Raw genomic sequence first — 17,409 nt, forward strand, 5'->3', positions numbered from 1 at the left:
ACTAGCTTGCTCGAATTAGAACAATTCAATTTCCTGTTTATTTTTCAAAAATGGTTTGATTTTGCCCGCTTAAGTTGTTTTAAAGTTTGTGAATTTGCTACTAGACATAGTGGGCTTAAAACTTACATTTATTGAATCATTCCAATTCAAACAACAAGCCTTCATTCACAGGCATTCAAGCAGTTTAACAAGTAAGCATTTAACCTCCTGGCAAGCATGCTAGACATGGCAATCACCAGCACTCACGCAAGTATGCTAAAGCGTTAAAAAACTCACCTAGTACTCCAAACAAAGATAAACAAAAGAGTTAGAAAAATGCATGATTCTAACTATACAATTATGACTAATGCAATACATGCGATATGTAATTACTAGGCTCGGCTACTAATGTGACATATGAATTAATTCAAGACATGCGGTCTAAGCATGTATCCAACGAAGTATTGCAATGACAATATAGTTTGAATGATGCACCGAGCCTCGGTGCATGCAATATAAAATGAATAGATGCAAGCATAAGGTATGCTAATTGAAACATGTCCCTAATCTAACCATCAAAAGCGAGTAAATAAAAGGCAGAAAGACGTGGGGTTGGAAGACATACACATTATTTCATTATGCTCTCACGAAGGAAAGTATGAATAAATAAACTAACTAACTAGTTAAGCTAATTATTACAAAATGAATAAATAGTTGAACTAATTAACTAATTATTACAACACTTGAATTAATTAACTAACTCTAAGCTAAAAATTTAACTAGGCTAAGCTAATTAAATATTACAACACAAACTAATTTAATTATTCTAAACTAATTAAATAAGTAAACTAATTAGCTACAACTAATTAATTACAACAAATAAATGATCTATTGCTAATTAAACTAATTAACTAGTCCCAAGAAGCGAGGGAGGACCATGCATGCTATCCACTGTCTGCCCTCGAAAGCCTCTGTTTGCACGACCCTTGCACTGATTTCCTTCTCCAGATCAACTCTGCCATGCTTCACAAACACACTATTCAAAATTCATTAGTGGTCGGCCGGCCACCAAAGAGTCCAGCCACTATTATTGGCCGGCCGGCCGGCCAGTCACTGATGACACACCTTTTCTCTTGCTACAAACAGAGAGCAAACAGGGCAAAGAGAGGGTATTCTCATAGGTTGTTTGTACTATGTATCCCTCCTTATCATCAAAATATCTCAAAAGAGTGATACACTTGGCCCTAAACCATCAATCAAGCAATTTCATTATGATGGCTAAAGAATCAAGATGTACAAGTTAATAAATGCACAAATAAGACTCAAAAACCATCACCCTATCATGCATGGTCAAGGGCAATGGAGACCTTAGAAGAATAGTATAAAATGTCTCAATTTTTCTTGTGTTCAATTAACGCCCAATTGAACACATCAAAACACAACCAATTTCTTATCTTGTACCATTTTAATTTCAACTTTTAGTCACTCATTTTAATTATATTTCCATTCTTTAATCAATTAAGTCTATTGGTGAAGAGTCTTCTAAAGAGAAGGAAGTGTCAAACAAGGGATAATATAAGGCAAGAGAGAGGTGTCATGCCGCTGATAATGAACCCCCAAAAGGAGATTAAACCATTAAGCATGGACCTCAATCTCAAGCTTAAGCTATCCTAAGGTTGAAACAACCCTCAAAGAGGCATGCCAAGCTAAGGGCCTAAAACACCAAGCTTGTGAGGACTATTACACTAGAGGCATGCAAAGTAAGACTCAAATTCAACAATTAGCCAAAAACAAAGCTAACGAAGCAAGCTTAAAAGGGGAATATTATACCTCTTGAAGCAAAAATAAACTTTAGGCACTAATTCAAGCCAAAACCACCTTCAAAAGCTCCAAGACAGTTTCAAGGAACCTCAGCTCAAAGATGATCAACTTTGGTTAAGGAAGTGTAGGCAAAAGTGTAGTGTAACTAGGGTAATGCGCACAAATTTGCGAGAGAGAGAGAAATGTAAAGAGAGAAATTTTTATTCCAAAATTTCTAACCCTCAAAAATGGAAGGGGAGACCCCATATATATAGAAAAACAAGCATTTGGCTGAGAAATATCCATCTATACACATGTATGGAGATGAAGCCCAATGTGCCAACAGCTGAAATAGCTGTCAACAAAATATCTGCATAAAGGTCACTGGTGGCCGGCAGGCCACGAAAGGCTAGCCAACAGGGCATAATTGGTGGCTGATAGCCTCAAATAGTGGCCAGCTGGCCACCAGGGGTTGCAGGCTTAAAGCACTAAAGTTTTGGGTTTGAAACACAAAGGTTTTTGGTCCAAAACAAAGTATAGAATGGACAGGGCTTGAAGGCTCAAAGACAAGGCATTTTGTCGATGACTTCAGGCACCAAAACAAGCACATGCAATCATAATCATTGAGTGCACAAGCGATGACGTCCAAGTCTTGAGGACGGTCAAATATAGGGTGTCTACACACATGTGATCTATTAGTATTATTTTAATCATTGTTAATAGCCACATGTGAATAGTCATATGTACTAGTGTAATGATCAATCATTTTCAGTAGTCACATGTGAATTATATGAGTCTCATTTAGCACTAAATGGGGTTTAATTGAGTGCAAATGAGATTTATTTAAGTGGTAAGTGGAGTGGAGTGTTATTAACTAGTAAGTGTGGTGTAATGACATGGTATGCAAAGAGTAATGTAGTAAGTGGAGTCTATTTGAGTGGTAACAAGTAAGGTTTATTTGAATGGTAAGTGAAGTGTAAAAGAGTGGTAAGTGGAGTCTCATTGATTAGTAAAAATGAAATGGTAAGCAAAGAGTAATAAAGTAATAAGTGAAGTCTATTTGAGTGGTAATAAGTGAGACTTATTTGAATGGTAAGTGAAGTGTAAAAGAGTGGTAGGTGGAGTCTCATTGATTAGTAAAAACGAAATTGTAAGCAAAGAGTAATAAAGTAGTAAGTGGAGTCTATTTGAGTGGTAAGTTAAGTCTAACAAACTAGTAAGTAGAGTCATTATGACTAATAACTATGATTGAATAAAATGGTACGCAAAGAGTAATGAAGTAGTAAGCAGACTCTATTTGAGTAGTAGTGAGGTTTATTTGAGTGGAGTCCCATCGACTAGTAAGTATGGTTCAATGAAATAATAAATCAAGAGTAATGAAATAAAAAGTAAAATCTAATAAAATAGTAAGTGCAATCTAATGAAGTACGAAGAAAAATGTCATTGAAGTATAATAAAATGGCAAGTGATAATTAATTCAAATCCTGCTCATGTACAATTTAAATCCAAATTACTAGAAAATGACAAAAATCATATGACTAAAATCCATTTGCTCTACATCCTCTCCAAAACAAATTCAGTTGAAATTCACATAATTCAAGTATCAACATACAACATCAATATACATGACATTATCTATCACAAGTAAATTCTATCACTCTTGACCCAATTTTATTGTTTGCATCTAGAACAAGCCCAGTGCCAATCTTTGTCTTGCATCCCACGAATCAAATTCTAGCAAACAAACTTCGGAATCAATAAATTGCACCAACTCAAAATACTTGATGATATGCATTCCATAATCATAGCCATTACATTGTTGTGGAAGCCATTCAAGTGTTCTAACTAGAAACTCGGTGATTTTATTTGTATAGGCATTCTTGTACTGAATTCCCAATAAGTCATGTAATACTTCAACCCGTCATTTACATAACTAATTAATACGAAAACATGCAATGCAAAATGCAAATAACAATATTGTATAAGGACGTATATCACTTTTTTCCCTTGAGTTGGCTAAGTTCTACTTCTTCTTGATATATATGGATCAAGGACATATAACACTTCTTGTTGCATGTATACCACACACGCATACCAATGTTTACCCGCATCATTAATTGGAATGTACACCTATATTAAATCAGTAATCATTGGTATCTTATTCATTAACATATTAAACGAAAATAAAGTGAAATAATAACAACTCAATACCCTTTTACATGATTTAATTTTTCCCATATACCGTTTTCCTATCCAAAATAGGACTTGAGCACGTTTAGCTTATAAACCTTGTGGTGCAAAATATGTTACTACAACTCATAAAAATTAGAATAAATATCAATAACACAAGCTTAGTATAGATAAACATGACATGTTACATAGTCAAGTGCTTTCAATTATAAAATGCATAAATAAATTACCGAAAAATATGTAGATAGATACCACGTTGGATATTTTGCATCTGGGATACAATTCTTTTGCTTTAATGTAAATTGCAAAGCAACTAAAGTGATTATCTAAGAAACAACAACTCATCAATAAATACAATTATCTTAAACATTATAAATTCATTTGTACAACGGTTTACTACTTATCCATCAAGCTAACAACCACAATCTAATGTCCATATGTTCTTGTGCGTTCCATGTTGAATATCAAAATGAATAAGAATTTCACTGTCATATTAATTAAGTGATACATGTCAATGTGACAATATAAATACATAAAACATAAAACAAAATATTTCGTAAAAGAAATAAAACATTTCCAATTTACTACGATGAAACAAATAGTCTTTTATCAATTTATCCTCAACTGAAAGCGGTGGCAAATGAAATTGTTTCATGGGAGTCGGCATACTCAATAACTTAAGAATCTATTTTTATCCAATAATTAAAAACATTTTCATAAAGTATGTAATTGATTATTCTCCTAAAAATGAGTTTCTATAGAAAAACATAAGTATACATTTTTCAAATGTTGTTCAGTAAACACAACTTGTTTATTTTTCAAGGTAGCTTCCTGTATAACATAAATAAATCAGTGACTAAGTTCATTTCTAATGAATTATTCTTCAAAAAATATTAAGTGTACAAATATTATTTATTACCTTTTGTCCATATTTGGGCAATATGTCAAGTTATTTGCTTGTTATATTATATTTCTGCATAACACAAATAAATCAATAACTACTTTCAATTCTAACAACAAAACAAAACAAAACAACAAAAATTAATATATCTTACCTTGTCAAGTTCAACATCATATACTGAAAGTATATGTTTGCTCTTTTTTTTCATTAGCTTTCCCTCCTAAGCTTTCATATGATAAGGCAAAACTGTTGAAGACTGGGCACCATCATTCTACCAGAATTGACCATTTTAAAATCACTTTTGGTAACTTTGGTGGTAGTAGCTCATGTTCACTAAAAAGAGGGGCAAACGGAAATACAAACCATGTGAACTGATCACATAATGGAATCTTAAGCAATCCCTCATTTTCTTCTTTGAGTTGTTTATCCATAAGAAACTTACGATCTTGGAAAGCATAAGGTGGGGGACTTCATCTGTTATTAAAGATATCTTCCTTTTCCAACTGACGATCAATATCATGAGAGTGTTTCTCCTTCTCAATGGCCCATGACCCATTAGCTAACTGTTGAAATTGCTATCAAAATCTCCTCTTTTGTAGATTCTATTCATTGACTGACACCAACAACTACGTTATTCAAGTCTGCTCTCAAATCTCTCACTTCTTTTTCAACATTACTTAGCCGTGCATCCATGTTTGCCTCTACACTCACATCATTATCTTCAACGATAAAACCAACCTATTAAGAAAATAATAACAAACATGTTAAACGAATTCTTTAATTACAACACGCATACAAATTAAATTATATAACACATAAGATTACCTTCTTGTTGTTTTGGTATTGAAATTTTTCCAACAAGGAGATTCTCTTTTTAATCACCTCATATGTCCAATGTACTAAACGAGGTGCTTGTCTACTTGTAAATGGACTAAATCTACAACAAGTGTCACATGCTCAACGTAGAATAATTACATGATATGGTTATGTAATGATTAGTAAGTTCAAGAATACATTAAATAGACAATCAGTTGTTTACCATGATTTAAAAACATACCATTAGAAAAAACAAGTAACCTCGAATTCCTCGTTGTCCCTTTCCTTCTCCTTTGTCCTTGTACTTTCGCACACCATCGACTAAAAAGACAAGTCTTGACCAATTTAACTTATGTAAAGCAGATATATCTTTCAAGGTATGGAGAAAATAATGACTTATTGACAACTCCGATGTAGGCCACAAAAGGGAACCTAGAATGTATAATACAAATCTTTCCTTAAAATCATCCCTATCTACTTTCATATTAGACAACTCATTCCTTAAAGAGCTTAATGAAATAGAACCACACTTCTTAACACCATACTTGTTCGACAACTCTTCAATATCAGTGTGGTCTCCATTTACTTTTATAATTGATCCCTCACAAGGAAATCCTAATATGTGGCTTACATCAAATGGTATTATCATTATTCTTTTACCATGCACAAATAAACCCCGAAATGTAGGATCAAAACAACCAACCAACCATTCATAGAGTTATCGTGGCAATCTCGTGCATTTAAGCTCTAATAAGGCTCCAAAACCAATTGTTTTGATAACTTCTTTTTGTAATGGTTAAAGCAATTGTATTAACTCATAAACTGAGTTCAATGTTGTCCGAGTTGTCATGGTTAGCTAAACACAATAACAACAAATACATTAGACCAAATTTAAATTCCAAAACATACTATGAAAATGTAATCATATATTAAAACACTACAATTAAACCATACTATTAACATTATTAATTTTTTATAGGGTTCTGTCATTGCATTCTATAAATATTGTATATATGTACTTAGACAGTCTCCAAAGCAAACCGGTGATAGATATGTGACCACCATGGACTATCTTACTTCAAAAAAATAATATAAATAAAACCAAAAAAAAAAAAAAACACAAATAGGGCCGCCATACAAAAAAACATAAAACACAAAGCATGAGACAAAACAAAAAATTCATAACCACGAGAAATTAATAAAAAAACTCAACCATATATTGTCTAGCAAAAAGTGTCAAAGTCTCCATTACCCACCAATGGGACAATTTGTCAACCATTCATGTCCCTCTATTCCAAAAACAATTAAGTGCATAAATGAAAAAAAAAAAATACAAAATACAAATGGACCACCATGAACCATCTTATTTTTAAAAAAAAAGTAACAAAGCATATGAGACAACACAAAATTCATACCGACAAACAAACAAACTCCAAGCATATGAGACAACCATATACCTCATATTCTAAAAAGATTTGGGCATTGAGGGAAAAAAATGCCACCTCCAACCACATACTAGAAATCTAAAAAAATACCATACAAAAATAATTTTTTTTAAAAAAATCAATATATATATATATATGATTTTTACTCTATCCATCTACTTACCCATCTACTTTTGTCTTTGATTTTCAATTAAAAAAAGAATTAGGAGAAAAACGATTTAGAAAACAAAGAAACCCCAAAAAAAATAAAGCCAAATTACCCATTTACTTTTGTCTTTGATTTTGAACAAAGAAATGAAGAGGGAAAAAAAGGTTTAGAAAGCAGAGAAACCCAAAAAAATAAAGTCAACTTACCCATCTACTTTTGTCTTTGATTTTTATAGCACACAAAAAAAAAACAAAAAAAATTAGAAAAAAAACAAAAAAGAAACACTTTTCAAATGATTTTGAACCCAAACAAAAAAAAAAATCAAATTAAAAAAAAAACAAAAAAAAAACCCTTGGGATTGCAACAGAAGAATATGTATGTACATTTCATATACACAACATATATGAACAGAGCACCATATACACAACATATATGTACCGTTCAATGTTACAATTCATACACAACATATATGTATGTACGTATAAGAATATCTTTATATTGGACTAGGCAAACCAGTCTAAAAATATGCATATTCACTCCAACATATTTTGGATGGCTTCCTCCAACTTGTTCACGGGTCTTGGAGTAAATATGCATATTTTTAGACTTGTTTGCCTAGTTCAATATAATGATATTCTTATACGTACATACATAGATTGTATATGTACATACATATATATATATATATATATATATATATTTATTTATTTATTTTTTGGTTCGAAATCATTTAAAAAATGTTTCTTTTTTGTTTTTTCCGATTTTAGTAGATGGGTAAATTGGTTTTATTTTATTGGGTTTCTCTGTTTTCTAAACCTTTTTTTTTTCCTCCTAATTTCTTTGTTCAAAATCAAAGACAAAAGTAGGTAGGTTATTTGGCTTTATTTTTTTTTGGGTTTCTTTGTTTTCTAAATCGTTTTTCTCCTAATTCTTTTTTTTTTTAAATTGAAAATCAAAGACAAAAGTAGATGAGTAAGTAGATGGATAGAGTAAAAATCATATATATATATATATATATTTTAATTATTTTTGTATGATATTTTTTTTGAATTTTTAGTATGTGGTTAGAGATGGCATTTTTTTCCCTCAATCCCCACATCTTTCTAGAATACTAGGTATATGGTTGTCTCATATGCTTTGGAGTTTGTTTGTTTGTGGGTATGAATTTTGTGTTGTCTCATATGCTTTGTTACTTATTTTTTTAAAATAAGATGGTTCATGGTGGTCCATTTGTGTTATTTTTTTTTTTCATTTATGCACTTGATTGTTTTTGGAATAGAGGGACATGAATGGTTGACAAATTGTCCCATTGGTGGGTAATGGGGACTTTTACACTTTCTGCTAGACAATAAATGGTTGAATTTTTTTTATTAATTTCTCGTGGTTATGAATTTTTTGTATTGTCTCATGCTTCGTTGTTTATGTTTTTAAACCAAACCAAACCAAACCAAACCAAGACTTAAGTCCCATCAAATGGGGTCGGCTACATGAATCCTTCTTCTCCACGCGGCCCTATCAAAGGCCATTTCATTAGTCAAATTAAGTTGATTCATATCTCTATTTATAACGCTAGTCAACGTTAATCTAGGCCTACCCCGTCCCCTAACACTTCCATCTACCGTTACAGCATCGCATCTCTTCACTACTGCCGCTGTTGGTTTTCGTTGAATATGACCAAACCTTCTCAAACGATTCGCTCTCAACTTATCTCCTATCGGTGCTACTCCTACCCATTCCCAAATACACTCATTCCTAATCTTGCCTTGTCTAGTCTTACCACACATCCACCTTAGCATCCTCATCTCAGCCACACTCATCTTATCTACATGTTGTTTCTTGGTTGCCCAACACTCCGTCCCATACAACATAGCTGGTCTAATAGCCGTTCTATAAAACTTACCTTTTAGTCTAGTGGGTATTCGTTTATCGCACAATACCCCAGACGCACTTCTCCATTTACACCATCCCGCCTTAATCCTATGGGCCACATCTGCATCAATCTCTCCCGCTGTTGTGATAATCGACCCTAAATAACGAAAATGTTCACTCTTAAGCAGTTCTTGGTTCTCAATCTTCACTTCTCCTCTGCTTTCACTGTTACTGTTACTAATTTACACTCCATGTATTATGTCTTAGTTCTGCTTATCCGGAATCCTTTAGATTCAAGAGCTTTTCTCCAAATCTCCAACTTTGTGTTAACTCCTTCTCTAGTCTCATCACTAACTCAATATCGTCTGCAAAAAGCATACACCATGGCACGTCATCCTGAATATTTATCGTCAACTCGTCCATAACTAAAGCAAAAAGATAAGGACTTAAGGTAGATCCTGGATGTAACCCTACAGTGATAAGAAATTCATTTGTCTCTCCAGCTGGCGATCTAATAGTGGTCACCACCCCTTCATACATGTCTCTAATCACGTCAATGTAGCCTTTTGTCACCCCTTTCTTCTCTAACACCCACCATATTATATCTCGGGGCACTCTGTCATATGCTTTCTCAAGATCGATAAACACCATATATTTTTAAAAGTAAGATAATCTATGATGGCCCCATTTGTGTTTTTTTTTTTTTTTTTGGCCTTATTAATATTATTTTTTTGAAATAAGATAGTCCCTGGTGGTCACATATCTATCACTGGTTTGCTTTGGACACTGTCTATATGTGGCCATATGCTTTATTGGTTTTATTTTTAGAAGCAAAATAGTTCATATGGTTCATTTGTGATTTTTTGTTTCGTTTCTATTTTTTTTTAAAGCAATATAGCCCATGAGGGCCCATTTCTATTATTGTTTTTGTTTATAGAATTGATAGATATGTAAGCTTGATTAATTGTCCTATTGGTGAGTAATTGGGACTTACGTGCTTTTGCTAGACTTGGGCGAGTAATCTTAAAAGTATATATATATATATACAATATTTATAGAATGCAATGAAAGAACACTATAAAAAATTAATGATATTAATAGTATGGTTTAATTGTAGTGTTTTAATATAGGATTAAATTTTCATAGTATGTTTTGGAATTTAAATTTGGTCTAATGTATTTGTTGTTATTGTGTTTAGCTAACGATGACAACTCGGATAGAATTGAACTCAGTTTATGAGTTAATACAATTGCTTCAACCATTACAAAAAGAAACTATCAAATCAATTGGTTTTGGAGCCTTATTAGATCTTAAATGCACGAATGGTTGGTTGGTTGTTTTGATCTTACATCTCGCTGTTTAATGGTGCATAATAAAACAATAATGATAACACCATTTGATGTAAGCCACATATTAGGACTTCTATCAATTATAAAATTAAATGGGGACCACATTGATATTGAAGAGTTGTCAAACAAGTATGGTGTTAAGAAGTGTGGTTCTATTTCATTAAGCTCTTCAAGAAATGAGTTGTCTAATATGAAAATAGACGGGGATGATTTTGAGGAAAGATTTGTATTGTACATTCTAGGTTCCCTTTTGTGGCCTACATCGGAGTTGTCAATAAATCGTTGTTTTCTCCATTCCTTGAAGGATATGTCTGCTTTACATAAGTTAAATTGGTCAATACTCGTCTTAGACTTTTTAGTCGATGGTGTGTGAAAGTAAAAGGACAAAGGAGAAGGAAAGGGACAACGAGGAATTCGAGGTTTCTTTTTTTTCTCACAGTATGTTTCTAAATCATGGTAAACAAATGATTGTCCATTTAGTGTATTCTTGAACTTACTAATCATTACATAATCATATCATGTAATTATTCTACGTTGAGCATGTGACACCTGCTGTGGATTTTGTTAGTCCATGTGCAAGTAGACAAGCACCTCGTTTAGTACATTGGACAGATGAGGTGATTAAAAAGAGAATCTCTATGTTGGAAAAACTTCAATACCAAAACAACAACAAGGTAATCTTATGTATTATATAATTTAATTTGTATACGTGTTGTAATTAAAGAATTTGTTTAACATGTTTGTTATTATTTTATTAATAGGTTTGTTTTATCGTTGAAGATAATGATGTGAGTATAGAGGCAAACATAGATGCACGGCTAAGTAATGTTTAAAAAGAAGTGAAAGATTTGAAATGAAACCTGAATAACTTAGCCATTGGTGTCAGTCAATGAATAGAATCGACAGAAGAGGAGATTTTGATAGCAATTTTAAAGATAGCTAATTATTCATGGGCCATTGAGAAGGAGAAACACTCATGATATTGATTGTCAGTTGGAAAAGGAAGATATATTTGATAACAAATGAAGTCCCTCACCTTATGCTTTCCAAGATAGTAAGTTTCCTATGGATAAATAACTCAAAGAAGAAAATGAGGGATTGCCTAAGACTCCATTATGCGATCAATTCATATCGTCCGTATCTCCATGTGCCCCCCTTTTTATTGAACAAAAGCTACTATCACCAAAATTACCAAAAGTGATTTTAAAAAGGTCACTTTCGGTAGATGATGGTGCCGAGTCTTCAACAGTTTTGCCTTATCATATGAAGCTTAGGAGCGAAAACAAATGAAACAAAAAAAAAAAAGCAAATATATACTTTCACCCTGTGATGTTGAACTTGACAAGGTAAGATACATTAATTTTTTTTATTTATTTTTTTTGTTTTGTTTTGCTTTGTTGCTAGAATTGAAAGTAGTTATTGATTTGTTTATGATATGCAAAAATATAATATAAAAAGCAAACAACTTGACATGTTGCCCCAATATTGAGAAAATGTAATAAATAATATTTGTACACATAACATTTTTTTAAGAATAATTCATTAGAAATGAACTTAGTCACTGACTTATTTATGTTATACAAGAAGATACCATGAAAAATAAACAAGTAGCTGTGTTTCCTGAACAACATTCGAAAAATGTATACTTCTGTTTTCTTATAGAAACTCATTTTTAGGAGAATAATCAATCACATACTTTATGAAAATGTTATTAATTATTAGTTAAAAACATATTCCTAAGTTGTTGAGTATGCCGACTCCCATGAAAGGATTTCATTTGCCACCGCTTTCAGTTGAGGATAAATTGATAAGAGACTATTTGTTTCATCATAGTAAATTGGAAAGGTTCTATTTCTTTCAAGAAATATTTTGTTTTGTGTTTCATGTGTTTATATTGTCACATTGACATGTATCACTTAATTAATATAACAGTGAAATTCTTATTAACTTTGATATTCAACATGGAACGCACGAGAACATATGGACATTAGATCGTGGTTGTTGGCTTGACAGACAAGCAAGTAGTAAACCGTTGTACAAATGAATTTATAATGTATAAGATAATTGCATTTATTGATGAGTTGTTGCTTCTTAGATAATCACTTTAGTTGCTTTGCAATTTACATTAAAGCAAAAGGATTGTATCCCAGATGCGAAATATCCAGCGTGGTATCTACCTACATATTTTTCGGTAATTTACTTGTGCATTTTACAATTGAAAGCATTTGACTATGTAGCATGTCATGTTTATCTATACTAAGCTTGTGTTATTGATATTTATACTAATTTTTATGAGTTGTAGTAACATATTTTACACCACAAGGTTCATAAGCCAAACATGCTTAAGTCCTATTTTGGAACAGAACAGTACACGGGAAAAATTGAATCATGTGAAAGGGTATTGATTTGTTATATTCTCACTTTATTTTCGTTTAATATGTTCATGAATATGATACCAATGATTATTGATTTAATATAGGTATTCATTCCAATTAATGATGCGGGTGAACATTGGTATATGTGTGTGGTATACATGCAACAAGAAGTGCTATATATCCTTGATCCATATATATCAAGAAGAAGTAGAACTCGGCCAATTCAAGTGAAAAAAGTGGTATACATCCTTACACAATATTGTTATTTGCATTTTGCATCGCATGTTTTTGTACTAATTAGTTATGTAAATGACAGGTTGAAGTATTACATGACTTATTGGGAATTCAGTACAAGAATGCATATACAAATAAAATCACCAAGTTTCTAGTTATAACACTTGAATGGCATCCACAACAATGTAATAGCTATGATTATGGAATGCACATCATCAAGTATTTTGAATTGGTGCAATTTATTGATTCCAAAGTTTGTTTGCTTTAATTTGATTCGTGGGATGCAAGACAATGATTGGCACTGGGCTTGTTCTAGATGCAAACAATAAAATTGGGTCAAGAGTGATAGAATTTACTTGTGATAGATAATTGTCATGTATCATTGATGTTGCATGTTGATACTTGAATTATGTGAATTTCAACTGAATTTGTTTTGGAGAGGATGTAGAGCAAATGGATTTTAGTCATATGATTTTTGTCATTTTCTAGTAATTTGGATTTAAATTGTACATGAGCAGGATTTGAATTAATTATCACTTGCCATTTTATTATACTTCAATGACATTTTTCTTCGTACTTCATTAGATTGCACTTACTATTTTATTAGATTTTACTTTTTATTTCATTATTCTTGATTTATCATTTCATTGAACCATACTTACTAGTCGATGGGACTCCACTCAAATAAACCGCACTACTACTCAAATAGAGTCCGCTTACTACTTCATTACTCTTCGCATACCATTTTATTTAATCATAGTTACTAGCCATAAAGACTCTACTTACCAATTTGTTAGACTTAACTTACCACTCAAATAAGCCTTACTTACTACCATGTAAAATAGAATCCACTTACTACATTACTCTTGGCTTACCATTTCATTCAATCATACTTACTAGTTAAAAAGACTCTACTTACCAATTTGTTAGACTTAACTTACCTCTCAAATAAACCTCACTTACTACCATTTAAAATAGACTCCACTTACTAACATTGCTCTTAGCTTACCATTTTATTCAATCATACTTAGTAGTCATAAAAACTCTACTTACCAGTTTGTTAGACTTTACTTACCAGTCAAATAAACCTCACTTACTACCAGTTAAAATAGACTCCACTTACTACGTTGCTCTCGGCTTACCATTTTATTCAATCATACTTACTACTCATAAAGACTATACTTACCAATTTGTTAGACTCAACTTACAACTCAAATAAACCTCACTTACTACCACTCAAATAGACTCCACTTACTACTTTATTACTCTTTGCTTACAATTTCATTCAACTATACTTACTAGTTAATGACACTCAACTTACCACTTAAATAAATCTCACTTACAACTCAATTGAACCCCACTTGGTGATGAATGAGACTCATATAATTCACATGTAACTCTCAGTGATGAATGAGACTCATATAATTCACATGTGACTATTGAAAATGATTGATCAGGACACTAGTACGTATGACTATTGACCATTCAAATGATTGAACATTATTGAACATGACACTAGTACATATGACTATTCACATATTATTATGAACAATGATTAAAATAATACTTCATTACTCTTGACTTATCATTTTATTCAATCATACTTACTAATCAATGAGACTCCACTTACCACTATTTTACACTTTACTTACCATTCAAATAAACCTTACTTACTATCACTCAAATAGACTCCACTTACTACTCCATTACTCTTTAACTAGCTAATGACACTCCACTTACCACTTAAATAAATCTCATTTGCAACTCAATTAAACCCCACTTAGTGCTAAATGAGACTCATATAATTCACATGTGACTACTGAAAATGATTGATCATGGCACTAGTACATATGACTATTGACCACTCAAATGATTGAACACTCAAATGATTGAACATGATTTGAACATGACACTAGTACATATGACTATTCACATGTGACTATTAACAATGATTAAAATAATACTAATACATCAAATGTGACACCCTTATTTAACCTCACATTTATACATCACACTTCACTACAAGCCTAAGTACTCAAAATGCCTAAACCATTCATGACATATATGGATCAACCTTCAGTTTTGGTCAAGATGACTTTGATGATCATCTTAATGGGGTCCTAAACTAATCTTAATTGGTAATCGAGGTTTTCTGGGCTAGCTTGACTCCAGCTCAAACATCCTTAAAATAGATTGAGCCAAGCTCAAACACTCTAATGCTTGGCTCGCCTCGTTTCCAGCCCTAAATGTGACAATACTTCAGAGTGTATTCCAGTCCAACAAAATGTTACAGGTTTTTTTCACCCACAACAGAGACATCAAGTTTATAAATCAAAACCATGATATGCCACATGTTTTTTTGTTTTTCTCCTCAGTCATCCCTAAAGCCCCCTTTTCATTGCTCTGTGAAATCCTTATGAGATGTCAATGCATGCATTTATATTATGCCTGAAATATAAATAGAATACTTACAGTTTCCTTCCAAAGATATTCAATTCTCATTCTCACCAATTCTTCTTTCAAGCTCTGGCAATTGGTCCGACGTTCAAGCTGTTATGTCATGAAAATGTTCCACCACAACTCAAAAAATTCAGAATAGTAATGTACAAGTTTAGGTCAATAGAAGTATATATCCAACTGTATCTGCCACTTATTTGACCAAATATGTTTAATTTAAAGATAAGTTGGAAGGAAATCTTCATTCGATGAATTCAAAGATTAAAAATAAAATTTTAAAAAAAAAAAAGGTTCTTCTGATCAGCCAACTTGTTAAGGGATTCTGCGTACAGCTTTGTCAGCCTCTCATTATCTGTGTATAACAATATCTTTTATTTTGATTATTTGCAAACATGTGTCCTAAATAAAAAAATAAAAAAAGGGATGCCAGCATGCATAGGTAAAAGATATCAAATTTTCTTTTTTCCGATTGCAAAATAGTGGTTGTTGATACAACAGAATTGGGTGGGAAAAAAAGTTTTCATTAAGTTGCTTATCGATATGCAAAAAAGGGTATATCACACTTTACCCCTTGTAGTTAGGCCATAAAACACACTCCAACTGGGTAAAATGTAATTTACCCAAGAGTTGTTACTCCAAATTGAGTAAGATTTTGACCTTTTTCACATGCCATAATGTTTAGTGCTCTAATCACCAAATGAGGCATCTGCCAAAATTCAATGGGCTGCTCCAGTAATGCTTGTGATTCATCTCAATAATACTCCTTCAATCCGCAACAAACTAACTTGGTTGAAATAAATTGACAATCTACTAATTTCAAAACAGTGAAAGGCGAGGTGAGAAGTTTGAAATCTCAATTGTGTTTATTTTTGTTTTAATTTTTTATGAATCTGATTTTTTGAAACTCAAAAAGGGTTGTTTTGAAAAATTTTAATTTCTTTCAGAAATAGTTTCACCAAACCCATTTGCAGTGCCATCTTCAATTTTTTTTTTTAAAATGTTTATTTAGAACAAAAAAACAGTTTAGGAGAAAAGAGAAAACAAAATGGAAGACTTGAAGCTGTTTAGGATAAGAAAAGAAAACATAAATTCCGTACTCTATTACTTTCTTTCTTTTTTTCTTGGGAACCAAACAGAGTAACTAGAAAATGGAGTTCGAGAGTGAAACTACCTGGTTTGAGGCTATTGGAAATGAGTTGAAGAACTTGTCCATTATTAACTTCGGCGTTGCAATTTGATTGCAAGGATTGAATCTGTGTGATTCCATTCTTCACATCCTAAATAAGAATATATAAGAAATTTAAGTAAATTCCAAATTTCGATTGGAACAAAAAGTGAATGAATCTGAATTCAATAGAGAGAGAATCATGAAATGGAACATATATATACATATATTCATCGAATGAGGCATACATCGTATATATGATCGAAGGTGCGAAGCAGAGACTCCATTTCTTCATCATTTGTAGCCGCCGTTTCTTCTTTTCTTCTCTGTATAAATAACGGAAAAGGTAATGTAGGGTTTGTTTGGGAAGAAAAAGCCTAGGTTTTTTTTGGATTACTTTAGCTAAAAAAATATAATAATATATATCACTTTTGACGTTGAAAAAATTACACTAACTTCTTATTATTGTAATTATTTAGACGGAATGAAAACATTAAGCTCATACACTCTCTCTTTTTTTGTTTTGCTTTACTTTCTCTTTTTTTTCGCATTTCCTTTACTTCTTTTTTTTTAATGTAATTTCCTCTATTTTTTTATTAGGAGTTGTTACTTTTTATATAAGTAGGGGTTTGTAAAATGAAACTATTAATCACAGTGGTAGAAATGTAATTTCTAAAACGT

At 32.0% G+C, this 17,409-nt stretch overlaps 1 protein-coding gene across 10 annotated transcripts; it reads right to left on the reverse strand.

The window, feature by feature from the left end:
* Positions 1-591: 591 nt before the first annotated feature.
* LOC114308350 (uncharacterized) lies at positions 592-17,105 on the reverse strand. Of its 10 annotated transcripts, XR_003645449.2 has the most exons (7): positions 16,977-17,105; positions 16,735-16,840; positions 15,579-15,656; positions 5,928-6,007; positions 5,696-5,807; positions 5,025-5,608; positions 4,192-4,942 (listed from the first exon to the last, which is right to left on the reverse strand). XR_003645449.2 is itself a non-coding variant. In XM_028253918.2 (4 exons), exons 2-4 carry the CDS (start codon positions 16,828-16,830, stop codon positions 5,477-5,479), a joined length of 306 nt encoding a protein of 101 aa, XP_028109719.2. In that variant the 5' UTR covers positions 16,831-16,840; positions 16,977-17,105; the 3' UTR covers positions 4,957-5,476. The 10 variants fall into 10 exon arrangements, 1 of the variants encoding a protein (XP_028109719.2); XR_014366021.1 differs by lacking the exons at positions 5,696-5,807; positions 5,928-6,007 and having other exon boundaries at positions 4,192-4,454; positions 4,889-4,942; XR_003645450.2 differs by lacking the exon at positions 5,696-5,807.
* Positions 17,106-17,409: the final 304 nt, after the last annotated feature.

This window comes from Camellia sinensis, chromosome 4, assembly GCF_055761805.1.
Source record: "Camellia sinensis isolate YWXY chromosome 4, ASM5576180v1, whole genome shotgun sequence".
Lineage (NCBI taxonomy): Eukaryota > Viridiplantae > Streptophyta > Magnoliopsida > Ericales > Theaceae > Camellia > Camellia sinensis.